Genomic DNA, 18,705 nt, shown 5'->3' with positions numbered 1-18,705 from the left:
TTGTTTCTATCTACAGTGATAACGTATCTTCATCTCTAAACATCTGAGCTGTGGTATTTGAAGAAAGCACAGAATGTGGTGTGGTAAAACTTGAGAGAAATAGCTTAGTTACAGTATTTCATGCTATCCTAGAAAGGTACCTTGACATAGCTGTTCAATTTGTTCTTTGAGTTTGTGTTGCTTTGTTTCTTTTTTGTTGGAGCTTTGATTGTTTGGGGGATTTTTTTGGTTTGTTGTTGTTTGGGTTTTCTTTGGTGGTGGTGGTGGTTTGGTTTGCAAGTTTTTTTGACATCTTTCTTGATGAAAATGACTTTGAAAAATAACTTACAGAGAGAGAAGAAAGACGACTGTTCCTTCCAGGTTAACCACAACAGCCAGAGTCCTCCAGGAACGAATAAAGTACCCTAACAAAGCATACTGGGCAATTCCCACAGCAAAGAACAAGCCACCAATAGAACCTAGCATACAGTTAAAAACAAAACAAAACAAAACATTATGACTCCTTTAAGGAACATTAACAACTCTCAGCACACAGAAACAGAGAGAAGCTAACATTTCATTACAATAAACTCATTTGGCAATACTACCAAAATCACAGCTACTTGACCAAACAATATTCTGTCCTTCACAGATACAGATGTACTTTATCTAATTGCAAAGATAAACACAAGTACAAAAAGCATTGTTCTGCATTCTTTTCATCCAACAAAATCCACGAGTAGCCAAGTCTTGCAATAACCTATGCTTCCACTGTCTAGGTGTAGAAATAAACACCACAAACCATTGAAAGACTGGCCTTTTTAGGAATACATAGCACTCATTTGTAGCTCTCATGATCTATAAGACATTCTGTTTTAGAACAGTCTCATCACAGCACTTCTTTGGCACTTGTCAAGGTGTCTCAACACTTGGCGTGTCCCAGGGATGTAATATGTGTCCAGACCCCAGGATTCCAGAGAGAAGCAAAAGGATAGGCAATGATTTCAGGTAAGAACCTTTTCTGTCTTTCTGTATGTTGCAAAGCTCCTGTCTGTCCCTGTGGGGTCTGCTCCTTGGCCTTGTATGGGCTGTTTTCGGAGCTCATCTGCACACCTTTAAATGTGTTCTGCCCCCAAAGCTTGCTGGGACACTGATGTAAAAAAGCAGAAGTGTGCAAATGTGCAGCTGTGTGGGTGGGAGACCAAGGCCGAGGTCAGAGATCTGTTGGATGGTTTGGGTTGGAAGGGACCTTAAAGGTCATCTAGCTGCACCCTCCTGCAGGGACACCTCACCTATGTATGAGACTATATAAAAGACACTTCTGATGTCTTTTTGATAACTCCAAAGAATTAAATATTTGACATTTAGCATATTGAGCATACAAACACAAAGTTCTTTTTGGCAGAGACCAAAATTGCAATGGATAGAGCTCAGCTAACACGAACCTTGGATGCATATTTAGCTGTGTAACATTCACAGGGGTTGTTTCAGCTGAAGCTTAGTCAAGCGGAGTGATGAAGAAATCTAAATGGCCCCAAGTCATCTACTATGCTTGCCTAAGTTTTGTATTAAACAAAGCAGGGCTCTAAACTGTGGTTCACATAGATGCTCAAGTGGAGCTAAATGAGCTGCTGCTATGGTGTTAGCTTTGATGCATTTCAAGCAGCGTGCGAGTCTGAAACCTATAAACTGTAACAATAAAGACAGTGGCAGTCAAATTGTACCTGCTAATGCCCAGTAGGCAGCACCTACACACTCATTCAGCAGAACAAAGGCCACCAGTGACATCCCACCATTCATCATTCCTACCAAGAAGCGAGAGATGGCAAAGAATTCATATGAGGGCGAGAATCCATTTGCAATGGCAAACAAGATGTCAAGAGCAAAACCTGGAAGACAAGGCAAAAGGTTTAATTTCAGAAGAGTACCTAAAGCAAAACAGAAGCATTTATCAGCATTTTTTCTTGATATTCAGTGGCATCTGTCTCAAGTAAACAGTTAACAACAGCAGCAGCACCATTTCAGGTAAAAATTTAGGTACCTGAAGTAGTATCATGAAAGGAGGGAAAGACAGGAGGAAAAAGATATAGTGTCTGATACAAAAAAAACCCAAACAATCAATATCATAAAAGAAGGGGAGGACAGGGCAAAAAGGAATGGAATTTGCAGTACTAAACCTTCAAGTTGAGCAATCATTTTTTTTGTATGTTCAGAACTACTGCCTGGCTCCAGTTCAGACAGCTTGACATTTAGCACCATAGTGAAGCCACAGATTAAATACATGATCAAAGAACTCTCCTCATTTGTGGAAAGTAGCCCTCACAAACTAAGGAAGAGAAATGTTAGCATGGGACAGTACATGGGGATTTTGCACTGAATAGAAGGTTGACCTTTATTTACTTGGAATGAAGTTGCTCATTTAAAAATCAAGATGCTGGTTTTCAATTCTGTATTCTTATCCATCGACCAAACACTTTATACCTCCACACACAAGACATGAAGTTCCAAATGCTGCTTGATCAGGGGCACTAGAAAAGGTTATGAGCTCTAAAACATGGTGAGGATCACAAATACATAAGAATGACATCATTCGGACAGCAGGGAAAATGTTCCGATTCCTAGAAGGTTGTGTACATACAAACACTGCTAACCAATGACTAGAAACCTTAACTGAAACCTCTTGAGACCCCATGAGCTTGACATGTATGAGTATGAGCCCTTACAGGACCATTACTGAATACAGACTATCTCCCAGATGTTAATTTCTTGTCCTTGCTTATATTCCTGAAGTATACAGGAAGGGCAAAACAATCTAGTTGATTGGACAGGGCTGGGTGCTAGGTTGGACTGGATGATCTTGGAGGTCTCTTCCAACCTGGTTGATTCTATAAACAATAAAAAAAAAAAGACAGCACACAATTCACTGCTGCCTATCAAGGCACAGATGTGGTGTTGAAGGACATGGTTTAGCACCAGATTTGGTAGAGTTAGATAATGGTTGGACTTCACCGAATCATAGAATCAACCAGGTTGGAAGAGACCTCCAAGATCAGCCAGGCCAACCTAGCACTCAGCCCTATCCAGTCAACTAGACCATGGCACTAAGTGCCTCATCCAGTCTCATCGTCAACACCTCCAGGGATGGTGACTCCCCCACCTCCTTGGGCAGCCCATTCCAATGCCAATCACTCTCTCTGAAAACAACTTCCTCCTAACATCCAGCACATCTCCTGGCACAACTTGAGACTGTGTCCCCTTGTTCTGTTGCTGGTTGCCTGGCAGAAGAGACCAACCCCCACCTGGCTACAACCTCCCCACAGGTAGCTGCAGACAGCAATGAGGTCAGCCCTGAGCCTCCTCTTCTCCAGCCTAAACACCCCCAGCTCCCTCAGCCTCCCGTCATAGGGCTTGTGTTGACGATCTAAAGGCCTTTCCCAATCAGAACAAGCCTGTGAATCTATGAAATCAAGCTCTCAGCAGAAGCTGGGCTCTTGCACTGATCTTTAGGAACACTCCACCTCCACTTCAATCATTTTGTTAGTTGGCAGCAGTTACCTGTGAGATAGACTTTCTTCCTCCCAAAGCGATCTGAGAGCTGGCCAAAGGAGATTGCTCCAAGAAACACGCCGCTGAAGTAGAAGGAACTGGCAGCACTGACTTTGTATGATGTGTTGCCAATTAAAAACCACTGGAGGAAGAAGAAAAAAGAAGGATGGGGGGGGGGAAGGCAAATGAAGCATAATTCAAGTAGTTCAGCAGTTCACCAAAAGCTAATGGCTGAAGAAGGCTGACACATACTTTAAGGAGGATCAAACCTTGCATTGCATTCAGTCAGCTATTAGATAGTACTTGTGTTGTGGTGACCTTCTTGTGGCCTTACAGTATATGAAGGGGTCCTCCAAAAAGGCTGGGGAGGGACTTTTAGGCTCTCAGGGAGTGACAGGACTAGGGGGAATGGAGCAGAGCTAGAGGTGTGGAGATTCAGAGTGGACATAGGGAGGAAGTTTTTCAGCATGAGAGGCTGGAATGGGTTGCCCAGGGAGGTCGTTGAGGCCCCATGGCTGGAGGTGTTTAAGGCCAGGCTGGATGAGGCTGTGGGCCGCCTGCTCTAGGGTAGAGTGTCCCTGGGCATGGCAGGGGGGTTGGAAGTAGATGATCCTTGTGGTCCCTTCCAACCCTGACTGATTGTATGACTATCTTCCAGACCCTGAGTGGTATCAACCAATTGCACAGTTCCCCCAAAATCACATGCAATCCTTGATTCTGAAACCAAGGACAGATTCCTCAGAATACTGTAATTCTTGCAACATTCTCCCACTCTCCCTTTTATTGCCTTTTCTCACTGTGCTAGTTTGAAGCTAGCTAGATTATTTTGATGAGAAGAATTAGATTACAGGCTGTGAAAAGGAAACAATGGTGATGTCTACTGCACTCATAGGCTTGCTGAGATGTGTGAAAATAAGAACATAAATACAGATAAGGCACAGAGTTGCTCTCTGGGACTGCATGAATTTCTCTTTCTAACCTAACCTGCTGCCTGACTAATCCTTCTGCTTCCTAACCCTCCTGGGCAACCCTCCAAACTCACCTTAATACATAAGAAAATGTCTGGGGTAAGGTAGAGAGGTGGAAGAAGGTGTAAGGGTGGTTGGGAGCCCCTTCTGGGGACTCTGGTTTCTGGGAGAGCTGTTGTGTTTTTGGATTACTTTTTAAACTTGTCTATTTCTGTCTATAGCTGTAGATATATTGTAAATACCTGCTTGTGTATTGTGATAAGCTGTAAATATAAAGCTTCATTCATTCAATTTCCAGATTGACTGAGCCTAGTCTGAGTGATTTTCTTAAGCAGGGGGGGGCAGGTAACACCCAAAACATCACAGTTATCTTCAGTAGACTCAGTCCTACCTCTTGACATAGGTTGTAGAAGCCTGTAGGCACACTAGGCAAAGATAAAAAGCGCAGGTTATGTCCAGAGGTAATCCTGCATATGCCCTTCCTTATCAGTAGTCTTGTCACTGAGAAATACTTTTGACAGGTTTTCTGGTATTAAAAGCAGTGTGTCATTTACTTTGTGTCATTTCCAGTTCTTCCAAATTGCAAATACAAACCAAATCTTCCTATTTTTGAGTCTTACAGACTTTAATGGCTCAGGTTAAACCTGAGAGGAAATTAATTTCCCCACAAAACTGTAGAACAAATATAACACCATGCTCTGACTGTCCAGAAGTCATCTCCTTTTGTATTCTAAAAACTTCACATATTGTGCTCTTCTCTTTTTCTATTCCTCTTGCATTTGAGCTAATGTTGCCTTTAAGTGACATCCAACTTTTCGTCCTGCAGTGGTTATATGGTGATTATGTCAGTATCCCTGCAATGACACACTGATCTTCTCATCATAATCTATTCCTCCTCTATCAAAATCCCATCAGATATCCTTTCTAGCAAAGCCTCTATGATTTCAAACCTCAGTTACAAACTACCCCACAATAAGAGCAAAGCCACATAATTAAACCTCACCAAGATCAAGGAGCTAACAAAACAAAGTCATTCAGAAGCACCATGAAAATAACTCACATACCTCCCAATATGCACTTCATTCTGAATTGTCACTTGAACAGTGAGGTGCTCACTGATAGGACAGGTAATGAGTCCATGAAGCATCAAGATGAGCAAAACTCAATTCTAAAATAACCACGTGACCACCATTCAGCTTCTGAAGCTCCTTTAGAAAAACAAATCCCAGAAAATTACAGAGGCCAATGGGATGAGATTTAACAAGGTCAAGTGCAGGGTTCTGCACTTTGGCCACAACAACCCTAAGCTACAGCGCTACAGGCTGGGGACAGAGTGGCTGGAGAGCAGCCAGGCAGAGAGGGACTGGGGGTACTGGTAGAGAGTAGCTGAAGATGAGGCAGCAGTGTGCCCAGGTGGCCAAGAGAGCCAATGGCATCCTAGGCTGGATCAGGAAGAGTGTGACCAGTAGAACAAGGGAGGATATTCTTCCTCTGTACTCAGCACTGGTCAGGCACCACCTTGAGTGCTGTGTCCAGTTCTGGGCTCCTCAATTCAAGAGAGATGTTGAGATTCTGGAATGTGTGCAGAGAAGGGCAACAAAGCTGGTGAGAGGCCTGGAACAGAGCCCTGTGAGGAGAGGCTGAGGGAGCTGGGGGTGTGCAGCCTGGAGAACAGGCTCAGGGGTGACCTCATCCCTGAATAGAATTAACCAGGTTGGAAGAGACCTCCAAGATCATCCAGGCCAACTTACCAACCAGACCTCTCCAATCAACTAGAACATGGCACTAAGGGTCTCACCCAGTCCCTTCTTCAACACCTCCAGGGACAGCAACTCCACCACCTCCCTGGGCAGCCCATTCCAATGCCAATCACTCTCTCTGCCAACAACTTCCTCCTCACATCCAGCACATCCCCTGGCACAACTTGAGACTGTGTCCCCTTGTTCTCTTGCTGGTTGCCTGGCAGAAGAGACCAACCCCCACCTGGCTACAGCCTCCCTTCAGGTAGTTGCAGACAGCAATGAGGTCACCCTGAGCCTCCTCTTCTCCAGCCTAAACACCCCCAGCTCCCTCAGCCTCTCCTCACAGGGCTGTGTTCCAGGCCTCTCACCAGCTTCATTGCCCTTCTCTGGACACATTCCAGAATCTCAACATCTCTCTTGAACTGAGGAGCCCAGAACTGGACACAGCACTCAAGGTGTTGCCTAACCAGTGTTGAGTACAGAGGAAGAATAACCTCCCTTGTCCTGCTGGCCACACTCTTCCTGTTAGAAACATGCAGAAATTAAAACCCACAAAAGCCGTCAAGAAAAAGAGCCGTGAACTGGACGAAGGACTCAAGGTGTGGCCTGACCACTTATAAATATTATAAGCCAATAAAATAATAAACATTAATAAAATCTCCTCTTGGTCTTCTCTTCTCCAGGCTAAATTAGGTCAAGGTCTCCCAGCCTTTCCTCATAAGAAAGATGCTCCAGTCCATTAATTGTCCTTGTAATCCTTCTTTGCAGCACACTTGTCCAGTACATCCCTGTCCTCCTTGAACTGGGGAACCTAGAACTGGACACAATCATGCCCTAATTATCAGTATAAAAAAATGTCATGCCCTAGCTTTTGGTATAAATATTTTAAAAGCTACCTGTAGTGAAACTCAGTGACATTAGAATCATAGAATCAGTCAGGGTTGGAAGGGACCACAAGCATCATCCAGTTCCAACCACCCTGCCATGCTCAGGGATGCCCTACCCTAGAGTAGGCTGCCCACAGCCTCAGCCAGCCTGGTCTTAAACACCTCCAGGCATGGGGCCTCAACCACCTCCCTGGGAAACACAGTCCAGCCTCTCACCACTGTCATGTTGAACAACTTCCTCCTCACGGCCACTCTGAATCTCCCCACCTCCAGCTTTGCTCCATTCCCCCTAGTCCTGTCACTCCCTGAGAGCCTCAAATGTCCCTCCCCAGCTTTTTTGTAGTCTCCCTTCAGACACTGGAAGGCCACAAGAAGGTCACCTCGCAGCTTCCTCTTCTCCACACTGAACAGCCCCAACTCTTTCAGTCTGTCCTCATAGCAGAGCTGCTCCAGCCCTCTCATCATCCTCGTGGCCCTTCTCTGGACACTCTCCAGCATCTCCACATCCTTCTTGTAATAGGGGCTCCAGAACTGGATGCAATACTCCAGGTGGGGTCTCAGCAAAGGAAAGTAGAGGGGGAGAATCAGCTCCCTCAACCTGCTGGCCACACTTCTCCTGATGCAGCCCAGGGTCTGTTTGGCCCTCTGGGCAGCATCATATCCTTTCTGAATGAATCATGGATTCAGGGATACTTTGCTTGCAAAGCAATACTTGTTTTGCAATGTAATTCTGAGAGCCACAAAGCCCTTTACAGGGCTTAAGGTCTTTCTCTTTAACCCAAAAGATGTTACATATGTATGCCTAATATTTATAAACCAAGCTTTTTACATCAGAATATTTTTCAGTGTGTATTTGCTGTGATCATGTTATTAATAAGTGATGCCATGAGATAAGCATTATAAGTATCTTCCTCAAATGTAGAAAAAGCTTCTTTATACATCAATAATAAAACAAGGCATCCCTCAAATAAGCATGTTCAAACTAAAAAAAACAAAGGATTTATCAGATAGCTCAATTTGCAAATAAACAACAGAAGTCAGATAAGAAATTTCACATTACTGTGGCCTGACAAGAGCTGAGTAGAGGGGTAGAATAACCTCCCTTGTCCTACTGGCCACACTCTTCCTGATCCAGCCCAGGATGCCATTGGCTCTCCTGCCCACCTGGGCACTGCTGCCTCATCTTCAGCTACTCTCTACCAGTATCCCCAGGTCCCTCTCTGCCTGGCTGCTCTCCAGCCACTCTGTCCCCAGCCTGTAGCGCTGCTTGGAGCTGTTGTGGCCAAAGTGTAGGACCCTGTACTTGGCCTTGTTAAATCTCATCCCATTGGTCTCTGCCCAGCCATCCAGCCTGGCAAGGTCTCTCTGCAGAGCTCTCCTACCCTCCAACAGATCCACACCTGCTTGGTGTCACCTGCAAACTTACTGATGCTGGACTCAACCTCCTTGTCCAGATCATCAATACAGATATTGAACAGGACTGGGCCCAGCACTGATCCCTGGGGCACACCACTTGTGACAGCTGCCAACTGGATGTGGCACCATTTACCACCACTCTCTGGGCTCTGCCATCCAGCCAGTTCTTGACCCATATCAGAGTGAATCTGTCCAAGCCATGAGCTGCCAGCTTGGCCAGGAGCTTGTTGTGGCAGACAGCGTCAAAGGCTTTGAAGTCCAGGTAGACTACATGCACAGCCTTCCCACCATTCACCAGGCAGGGAACCTGATCACAAAAGGAGATCAGGTTGGTCAGGTGGGACCTGCCCTTCCTAAACCCACATTTTACATACTTTTAAATGGTTATGAGGTCTCCCCTAAGCATTCTTTTCTCAAGACTGAACAAACCCTATTCTCTCAGCCTAAATATGCTAAACAATCAGAAAGCAGAAACTACACAAGTGGCTGTTGAGAATTTTTTTTGAGCTTTGTGTTTTTCAAGCAAACTTTTCTTTACCTGTATGTCTTTCTTATACAACTAAAATGCTTGCTTAAGAACTCCTGCAAGGTTGATGTCCTAAACCACTGCTAGTCCCTGCAAACATATCTGACATGTCAAGTTTAAGAGAATAAAAGACTCTCATATGAATTAAAAAAACTAAATCCACCATCCTTCAGGATTTTAATTTAGACAGAGATATTAAGTACGCACATCCTCTTTATTACTAGAAGAAGCAGCAATGCCTGTTGTGCATAACTGCTTGGAATTATTCCAAACTGGCAGTTTTAGTTAATAGGCTCATAAGCAATAAAGTTAAGTGTTTTATAGGAGTACTTCAGATAGCATTAGGATGTTAGGGGTTGGAATGGACCCAAGGAGATCGACTCCAACTCCCCTGCCACAGCAAGACCACACAATCTAACACAGATCACAGAGGAACATATCCAGACAGGCCTTGAAAGTCTCCAGAGAAGGAGACTCCACAACCACTCTGAGGAGCCTGTTCCAGTGCTCTGGGACCCTTACGGTAAAGAAGTTCCCCCTTGTGTTGAGGCAGAACCTCCTGTGCTGCATCTTACACCCATTGCTCCTTGGGTATCCCAGGCAGCAAGTGAGCAGAGCCTGTCCCCCCGCTCCTGGCCACCCCTCAGATACTTATAAACATTTATCAAATCCCCTCTCAGTCTTCTTTTCTCCAGACTAAACAGCCCCAGGTCCCTCAGCCTCTTCTCATAAGCCATGCCCTCCAGTCCCTTAATCATCCTCATAGCTCTCTGCTGGACCCTCTCCAGCAGGTCTCTGTACCTCTTAATCTGGGGAGCCCAAAACTGAACACAATATTCAGATGAGGTCTCACCAGGAGAGCAGAGGGGCAGGAGAACCTCCCTTGATCTGCTGGACACACTCCTCCTAATACACCCACACTGCTGTGCCATGGTTAACTTGTTCTCCACCAGCACCCCCAGGTCCCTCTCCACAGAGCTGCTCTCCAGCAGATCACCTCCCAGCCTGTACTGGTGCAGTTTATTATTCCTCCCCAGGTGCAGGACTCTGCACTTGTCCTTGTTGAACCCCATCTGGTTCCTCTGTGCCCAGCTCTCCAATCTGTCCAGGTCTCTCTGGATGGCCACACAGCCTTCAGCTGGATCAGCCAAGCCTCCCAGCTTGGTGTCATCAGCAAACTTGCTGAGCAGACTCTGTCTGTGCCCTCATCAATGTCATTAATGAAGATACCGAACAGAATTATCATGTGAAACTACACTTGACTCAGCTGTACAGCTCTATATCCAGGTCTTGTAACAGTCAGGTAGGGTTTATTACAGATTTTGACATTAAGAGTTACTGAAGTTCCAAGGAAAGCCATGTTGTGCACATCACAGAGTCACAGAACTTTGAAGGTTGGAAGGGACCTCCAGAGATCATCGAGTCCAACCTCCCTGCCAAGACAGGATTCCCTAGGGTAGTTTGCACAGGAACGCATCCAGGTGGGTTTTGAAAGTCTCCAGAGTTGAAGACTCCACAGCCTCTCTGGTAAGCCTGTTCCAGTGCTCTGTCACCCTCACTGTAAAGAAGTTTCTCCTCATGTTGAGATGAAACCTTCTGTGTTCCAGTTTGTAGCTGTTGCTCCTTGGCTTATTGCTGATTACTACCAAAAAGTGATTGGCCCCATCCACTTGACACCTGCCCCTCAATTACATGTCAAAAAGTACTGTTTAAAATCAGTTCTTGCCTCTGTAAGTGCAGCTGCCATGCAGAATAAAGAGACTGCCAATTTATGTCAACTGGGAAATATACATCAGTGCAGAGTCCAGAATCATTTCAGTAGGGACCGCAGCTAGACCATGAAAGAAGACACTCAGAACACAGGGGCCACATCAATAAAGCTAAAGATTGTTTTGGGATAGAGTGGGAGGGAGTTGCACTGTTCACCTGAGGTCTCACTGCTCTCTTCTTCCTTCATATTCGAAGTTGCAATAACTGCAGAAGCCTCTTCCTCTCCAGCTCCTTCCCTGCTTGCTAACTGCACGAGGAATGCACTACGTGCATTTGACCTACATGCATTTGAGCCAGCAGTGTGCACTTGCAGCCCGCAGGGCCAACCAGAGCCTGGGCTGCAGCAGGAGAAGTGTGGCCAGCAGGTCGAGGGAGCTGATTCTCCCCCTCTACTCCACTCTGTTGAGACTCCCACTTGGAGTACTGCATCCAGTTCTGGAGCCCCTATTACAAGAAGGATGTGGAGATGCTGGAGTGTGTCCAGAGAAGGGCCACGAGGATGATGAGAGGGCTGGAGCAGCTCTGCTATGAGGACAGACTGAAAGAGTTGGGGCCGTTCAGTGTGGAGAAGAGGAAGCTGCGAGGTGACCTCTTGTGGCCTTCCAGGATCTGAAGGGGGACTACAAAAAAGCTGGGGAGGGACTCTTTAGGCTCTCAGGGAGTGCCAGGACTAGGGGGAATGAAGCAAAGCTGGAGGTGGGGAGATTCAGAGTGGCCATGGGGCGGAAGTTGTTGAGCATGAGAGCAATGAGAGGCTGGAATGGGTTGTCCAGGGAGGTGGTTGAGGCCCCATGCCTGGAGATATTTAAGGCCAGGCTGGATGAGGCTGTGGGCAGCCTGCTGTAGGGTAGGGTTTCCCTGGGCATGTCAGGGGAGTTGGAACTAGATGATCCTTGTGGTCCCTTCCAATCCTGACTGATTCTACGACCTTATAGGAAAATCATATGAGATGTCCAGAAAGATCTTAGAGTCTGTGAAGGATTATGAACACTCTAGTAAAACAAGTGGCACAATTCCATCTCAACTGTAGGACCAGGCTACATGATCCAAACAACTCTCACATGGAAAAGGTGGGAAGTTTTGGAGCAGAACCTTGCCCAAGATCTGCAGGGTAAAAGAAAGATAGATTTTCTTGCCAGTAAAGATGTAAGTACCTGCTCTCTACCTGAAGGCAGTGCCTGTTTAATTTGCTAATCAAAATGTGCATTAGTAAGGAAGAAAGATGCAGCCTCCCAACAACTAACCCACTAAGATTTGCCACTCACACAATGGCAGCAGAACATTTCAGTCTTACCTCAGAGACGATGGATGTGAAACTGCTGCTGAAGTGTACGTGCTCGTGCACCTCACTGCCATTGGCGGTCAGAAGCCATTCCCCAAACGCCCTCTGTTCACTCACTGACTGGTTGCTACGGCTCTGATTAGCTGAGAGCTCCTGGAGATCCCAGTGGTAGGGAGGAGTTGCACCCACCAACGCGATGAGGATGGCTTCAGTGGCGACATAGAGCTGCCAGGAAACACAAAAAGACAAAGATGTGAGAGGTAGTCAAGCAATGTTTCCTCTGTAGCTGGATCACATCAGAGTAAAAATAGTGTTCCTGTTTTGTATTAACCATCTACCACCTTACAATGCTCCTGTCTACTAAATATCACTTGTGCTAGTTTGAGCCTAGCAGAGATATTTTGGTGAGAAGAATTAGATGATAGGCTGTGAAAAGGAAACAATGGTGATGGCTGCTGCACTCATAGGCTTGCTGACATATATAAAAACAAGAACACAAACATAGATAACAGAGCTGCTCTCTGGCTTTGGCTGCTTCCCTTCTCTCTCTAACCTGCTAATCCATCTGCTTCATAACCCTCTGGGGCAATTCTCCAAACTCATCTTGAACGTAAGGCAAAGTCTGGGATAAGGTGGAGGGGTGGAAAGGAGGTGTAAGGGTGGTTGGGAGCCCCTCCTGGGGACTCTGTTTTCTGGGAGGGCTGTTGTGTTTCTGTCTATAGCTGTATGGATTGTAAATACCTATTTGTATACTGTGCTAAGCTGTGAATATAAACCTTCACTCTTTAATTTTCATCTGCTGAGTTTAGTCTGGGTGATTTTCCCGAGGGGGGAAGGGGAAGGTAACACCCAAACCATCACATCACAGTGGTTCTTGCACTTTTTGTCCATTGTTTGACAGGAAAGAAATTCCTCTCCTGACACTCTTCCCTTAGTCAGAGGACCCCCAACTCCCACATACAGCAAGAACACCTCTTGGATGCACAAAAAATTGTTAACAGTATCAAGGAGACAAAATAAAACTATGCCTTTATGCAAGCATATTACTCTAATATCCTCTCCTTCTACTCACTTTGTCCATTCCTCTACTGGAACAGATCTCTTCCTCATACTCATTCTTTACCAGTTTTACACAATTCTTCTCTATTTTTTAATCTTTTGTGAACCTGTTTTGCTGTATGAACATACATGTAACATATATGTACATACATAACATACATGAACAGCCAGCAGCATGCACTTGTGGCACGGAGGGCCAAGCAGACCCTGGGCTGCAGCAGGAGAAGTGTGGCCAGCAGGGCGAGGGAGGTGATTCTCCCCCTCTACTCTGCTCTGCTGAGACCCCACCTGGAGCACTGCATCCAGTTCTGGAGCCCTATTCCAAGAGGGATGTGGAGATGCTGGAGTGTGTCCAGAGAAGGGCCACAAGGATGCTCAGAGGGCTGCAGCAGCTCTGCTATGAGGACAGTCTGAAAGAGTTGGGGCTGTTCAGTGTGGAGAAGAGGAGGCTCCCAGGTGACCTTCTTGTGGCCTTCCAGTATCTGAAGGGGAAGGGACTTTTTAGGCTCTCAGGGAGTGACAGGACTAGGGGGAATGGAGCAAAGCTGGAGGTGGGGAGATTCAGACTGGTTGTGAGGAGGAAGTTGTTCACCATGAGAGTGGTGAGAGGCTGGAATGGGTTGCCCAGGGAGGTGGTTGAGGCCCCATGCCTGGAGGTGTTTAAGGCCAGGCTGGCTGAGGCTGTGGCCAGCCTGCTCTAGGGTAGGGTGTCCCTGGGCATGGCAGGGGGGCTGGAACTAGATGATCCTTGTGGTCCCTTCCAACCCTGACTGATTCTATGATTCTACATATGCATTTGTGTTATATCTACACCTTTATACAGACACGAGAGGTCTAAATACACTGGTTAAGAGCTGGCTTTGTTCAGGGAATAATAAAACCACTGCAAACTCAGATATTTCAAGCCTAGCGCAGAGCTGGGTCACTGCTGCTTGGTCAGAACACTGATGAGCCAATGCTTCAAAAGGCTAAATTACAGCTCAATCTTAAAACCCAGGCTTATTTGACCTGTTTAAATACACAAGTACCTCAATTCTGCAATAGAGGACAGATTAGGACATGATCTGAGAGACAAAAAGATGCTGGTAACAATATGAAGGCCTTTCCCATACGCTCAAGTAAGACTGCCTCATTTCACACCCTCACTTGTATACTAAGCACACTTGCTTCTATGACTAAAAAAAGGAGCAACAACAAAAAAGGTTGATTCTGTTGCTTCTCCTGCCTACTACTTGGCCCATACAACCCCCTCAGTCATGCCACTCCATTCCTCACTTCATTTCAGCTACCTCCTGAATTCAGTTCTTGCTCTGCTCGCAACATCTCCTCTCAGTTGGGAAGAATGCACCAGACACAAAACGTGTTCTCTCTGAAGGCAGCTACACAATGCTCAAAACTGAGGCATAGGGAAAAAAGATATGTATCTGGCAAATTCTTAATTCTGAAGCTGACAACACCAGGTAATCCTAATCTGTCCTCCTTAACATCTGAGCAGTCAGAGTCACACCAGAAGCATTTTCTTTCCATCAGCTCCTTTTTGCATTCTACATGATAAACTTCTATTCTTGTAGCAGGAGGTAAACACATTTTGTTTAGTTGCCCTAACTGCTCTGGGCACCCTAAATGCTCTGGTGTTATCAAATAGTATTCCTTTGAATTTAAGTTTAATTGAGTCACTGCTGACACAGGACTGTTTTTCCACCTGTCTTGTACTTTAGGTAAAACCTCCTCTTTTTTTCATTGCAAAACTAAAACAGAATCCACAAACACCCTACAAAATCCATTTACAATTCTGGAGACCAGAAACATTGTTCTAGATGTTGCCATCCCTGGAGATGTGCAAGAAAAGGCTGGATGAGGCACTTAGTGCCATGGTCTAGTTGACTGGATAGGGCTGGGTGCTAGGTTGGACTGGATGACCTTGGAGGTCTCTTTCACCCTGGTTGATTCTATGATTCTAACGCAAGAAAGCAAGCTCTACAAAGTTACAAGAAATTCAAAGGAACGTTTTTATTGTTCAAATAAGAGGTTCTCCCCTTCAGAATTCAAAATGTGTGCACTAAGTGAGAAGGGCAACAAAGCTGGTGAGGGGCCTGGAGCACAGCCCTGTGAGGAGAGGCTGAGGGAGCTGGGGGAGTGCAGCCTGGAGAAGAGGAGGCTCAGGGCAGACCTCATTGCTGTCTACAACTATCTGAAGAGAGGTCATAGCCAGGTGGGGGTTGGTCTCTTCTGCCAGGCAAGCAGCAACAGAACTGGTAGACTGATGATCAACATGAAATGTTATCAAATCAAATAGAAATATAATATAACAACTTCATAAAGGACAAAATGTCTACATTATGTGCAATGTGGCAAAGAAAACCTTTCTTCTTTTATTTGTCCTATAACCCCAGTCAAGCCAAATTTACACATTTTAATGTAGACTTTCTATTCATAAAACATTTTCTCAGTCTCCATGTGGATGTTAACAGTTCCCTGCTGAATTCCCTGCACTGATCTGGATTAAATCAAGATGAATACCAAGTGCAGAGAGAAGAGGCATCAGTTTATAGTCACTGATAATGAAATGTGAATTTTGTTAGATTGCTTTAAGTTTGTCCTATTTGTTTATATTCTCTGTATGTTGAAATTCTGCAGTCTTTCCAGGAAAGAAGTCTAGAGTGTATGGAGATTTATTAAAGGCAACTCCTTAACCTGGACCTTTTCACTTTCTCTGCTAAGTAAAGGAAATTTTATTTTGCCAATTATAACTATTTCATTAATAGGTTTTGAGATTATCTTCAAACACAACCTTTTGAAATTAATATTAATAGAAATGCCTGGAATGCACTGATCAGCTTTCTTGAGGTTCCATTTTCATAATAAATTTCCCAAGAAAAACATAGACTAAGACAAGCAGAGGGCAGGAAGGAAGAATTTAAATAGTATAACAGAATCGACCAGGTTGGAAGAGACCTTCAAGATCATTCAGTCCAACCTAGCATTCAGCCCTGTCCAGTCAACTAGACCATGGCACTAAGTGCCTCAGACAGGCTTTGCTTCAACACCTCCAGGGACAGCGACTCCACCACCTCCCTGGGCAGCCCATTCCAATGCCAATCACTCTCTCTGCCAACAACTTCCTCCTAACATCCAGCCTAGACCTCCCCCAGCACAACTTGAGACTGTGTCCCCTTGTACTGCTGCTGCTTGATTGAATTGAGGAGCCCAGAACTGGACACAGCACTCAAGGTGTGGCCTGACCACTGCTGAGTACAGGGGAAGAATAACCTCCCTTGTCCTACTGGCCACACACTCTGATCCAGGCCAAGATGCCATTGGCTCTCCTGGCCACCTGGGCACACTGCTGCCTCATCTTCAGTTACTATCTACCAGTACCCCCAGATCCCTTTCTGCCTGGTTACTCTCCAGCCACTCTGTCCCCAGCCTGTAGTGCTGCTTGGGATGGTTGTGGGCAAAGTGCAGAACCCTGCTCTTGGCCTTGTTAAATCTCATCCCATTGGCCTCTGCCCATCCACCCAGCTTGGCAAGGTCCTTCTACAGGGCTCTCCTACCCTCCAACAGATCCACACCTGCTCATAGCTTGGTGTTATCTGCAAACTTACTGATGATGGACTCAATCCTCTTGTCTAGATCATCAATAAAGATACTGAACAGGACTGGGCCCAGCACTGATCCTAATAATAATTATATACACATAAAAACAATTTAATAAAGTCTTGTAACCCACATATTTTACCCACTATGAAGCACAAAACAAAAATAAAATGGGGACTTAAATTCTACTGAGAAGTGCTGTTAATCTTCTTAATCAGCTCATCAGCAATTCACACTCAGCCTGGTGATTCTCCATAAGTACCATCTGAAGCATTTACTGCTGATGAAGTTAACGAGTGAACCACTAACTTCTGACCTTTCAAAAGGCAGAAACATTCAAACTGCACCTTAAGAAAAGACAGAAATTAAGGAAGAGCAACACAAGACTTTGCTCTGGTAGAATGCCATGATGAAGAGATGGTGACATTTTACAGAATCACAGGATTTCTTAAATTGGAAAAGCCCTTCAGGATCATGGAGTCCAATCATTAGTTTCACACTGACAACTCCTTGACTAAACCAAATCCCTCAGCACAACATCTCATCACTATGAATCACGAGGGTTGGGAAGGACCACCAGGATTATCCAGTCCAACCTTTATCCCAGCATCCTTCATCACCAGACCATAGCCCCAAGCACCACATCCAATCTCCTTTTAAACACCTCCAGGGAAGGTGACTCCACCACCTCCCTGGGCAGCCTGTTTCAGTGCCTGACCTCCCGCTCAGTAAAGAACTTTCTCCCAACAGCCAACCTAAACCTCCCCTGATGCAACTTGAAGCCATTTCCTCTTGTCCTATCATTAGTAATTGGGGAGAAGAGACCTGCTGCAAGCTCACTACAACCTCCTTTTAGGTAGTTGTAGAGGGCAATCAGGTCCCCTCTCAGCCTCCTCTTCTCCAGACTAAACAAGCCCAGCTCCCTCAGCCACTCCTCATAGGTGATGTTTTCCAGACCTCTCCCCAGCCTCGACGCCCTTCTCTGCACCCACTCCAGTGAGCTCCATTTTAGTACTCAAGCAAATTCCCCTGGACTCATGCCAAGCAGCTTAAAAAATTGAAGGGCCACCTTATTTTTGTTAGTCTGCTCATCTCATCTGCTTGCAGTTATTTCAATTTGCATGACTTCCCCCCCAGCCCCAGCCAGTAACTCCTTTATGTTGAAACAAACTCTGTAATGTCTTCCTGAAGCAAAATCATCATCTGCTGCTGGCACTCCTCTACCAAATTGTCTTTCGTCTCTCAGTAGGGCAGGAAGAGAACACACCTTAAAGACAGAAGGGAAGGGTGCTGTAGTTAAAGCAAACAATCACCATGTGCAGCACACATCAAACTCTTTCAAACACTTAACAATCCCAATCCCATTCTGACAAGAAATATTATTCTCCACGAACAATGGCACCACTGTTACTATCTGTGCCAACTCTGTTGACACAGTTCCTTCCAAGTGAAAGAACTCTGGGTTCCTGTCAAGAAGCTAAGAAAACCTACCTAATTCAGTTTTTCAACCTTAAAATGTAGGCATTCAGAACCCACAGAAAGAAGTTTAAAGTCTGTCCAAAATTGAACATAGCTTTATCCTAAAAATCCTTTAACACCCATGTTGAAATTGGATCATTAAGGCTGACAAAGACTTAAAAGACCATCAAGTCCAACCAAAGACCCAATACCACCATGCCCACTAAACCATGCTCTCAAGCACCATATCTACACATTTTTTTGAACATGTCCAAAGCATTCCAATTTTAACACTCTACAGCAAGCCACAGCTCTCAGAGCCTCAGTTCCTGCAGCTTCTCTTAGATTCCCCTTCTTCTCTGACCCAACCATTCAAACACACACAAATTTCAACTCTGTTTCATGCTCAATATCGTTTTGTTGGGCAATAGCAGTGCTTGACAGGTCCACAGGAATCCTGCACACACCTTGTAGA

General features: G+C 45.4%; 1 protein-coding gene across 5 annotated transcripts in view; it reads right to left on the bottom strand.

Annotated features, from left to right (window-relative positions):
• SLC22A15 (solute carrier family 22 member 15) overlaps positions 1 to 18,705 on the bottom strand; it is a 52,599-nt gene that overhangs the window by 28,158 nt on the left and 5,736 nt on the right. For 4 of the 5 annotated variants that reach the window (XM_064143355.1, XM_064143357.1, XM_064143359.1 and 1 more), the window contains exons 2-5: positions 12,129 to 12,341; positions 3,535 to 3,667; positions 1,704 to 1,868; positions 329 to 458 (exon numbers count right to left, since the gene is read on the bottom strand). In XM_064143355.1, the coding sequence (XP_063999425.1) occupies positions 329 to 458; positions 1,704 to 1,868; positions 3,535 to 3,667; positions 12,129 to 12,341 (641 nt within the window). The remainder of the gene's footprint in view (positions 1 to 328; positions 459 to 1,703; positions 1,869 to 3,534; positions 3,668 to 12,128; positions 12,342 to 18,705) is intronic. The other variant, XM_064143356.1, reaches the window with a different exon arrangement.

Source organism: Pogoniulus pusillus, chromosome 5, assembly GCF_015220805.1.
Source record: "Pogoniulus pusillus isolate bPogPus1 chromosome 5, bPogPus1.pri, whole genome shotgun sequence".
Classification (NCBI taxonomy): Eukaryota; Metazoa; Chordata; class Aves; order Piciformes; family Lybiidae; genus Pogoniulus; species Pogoniulus pusillus.
This window is presented reverse-complemented; position numbering and strand designations above follow the sequence as displayed.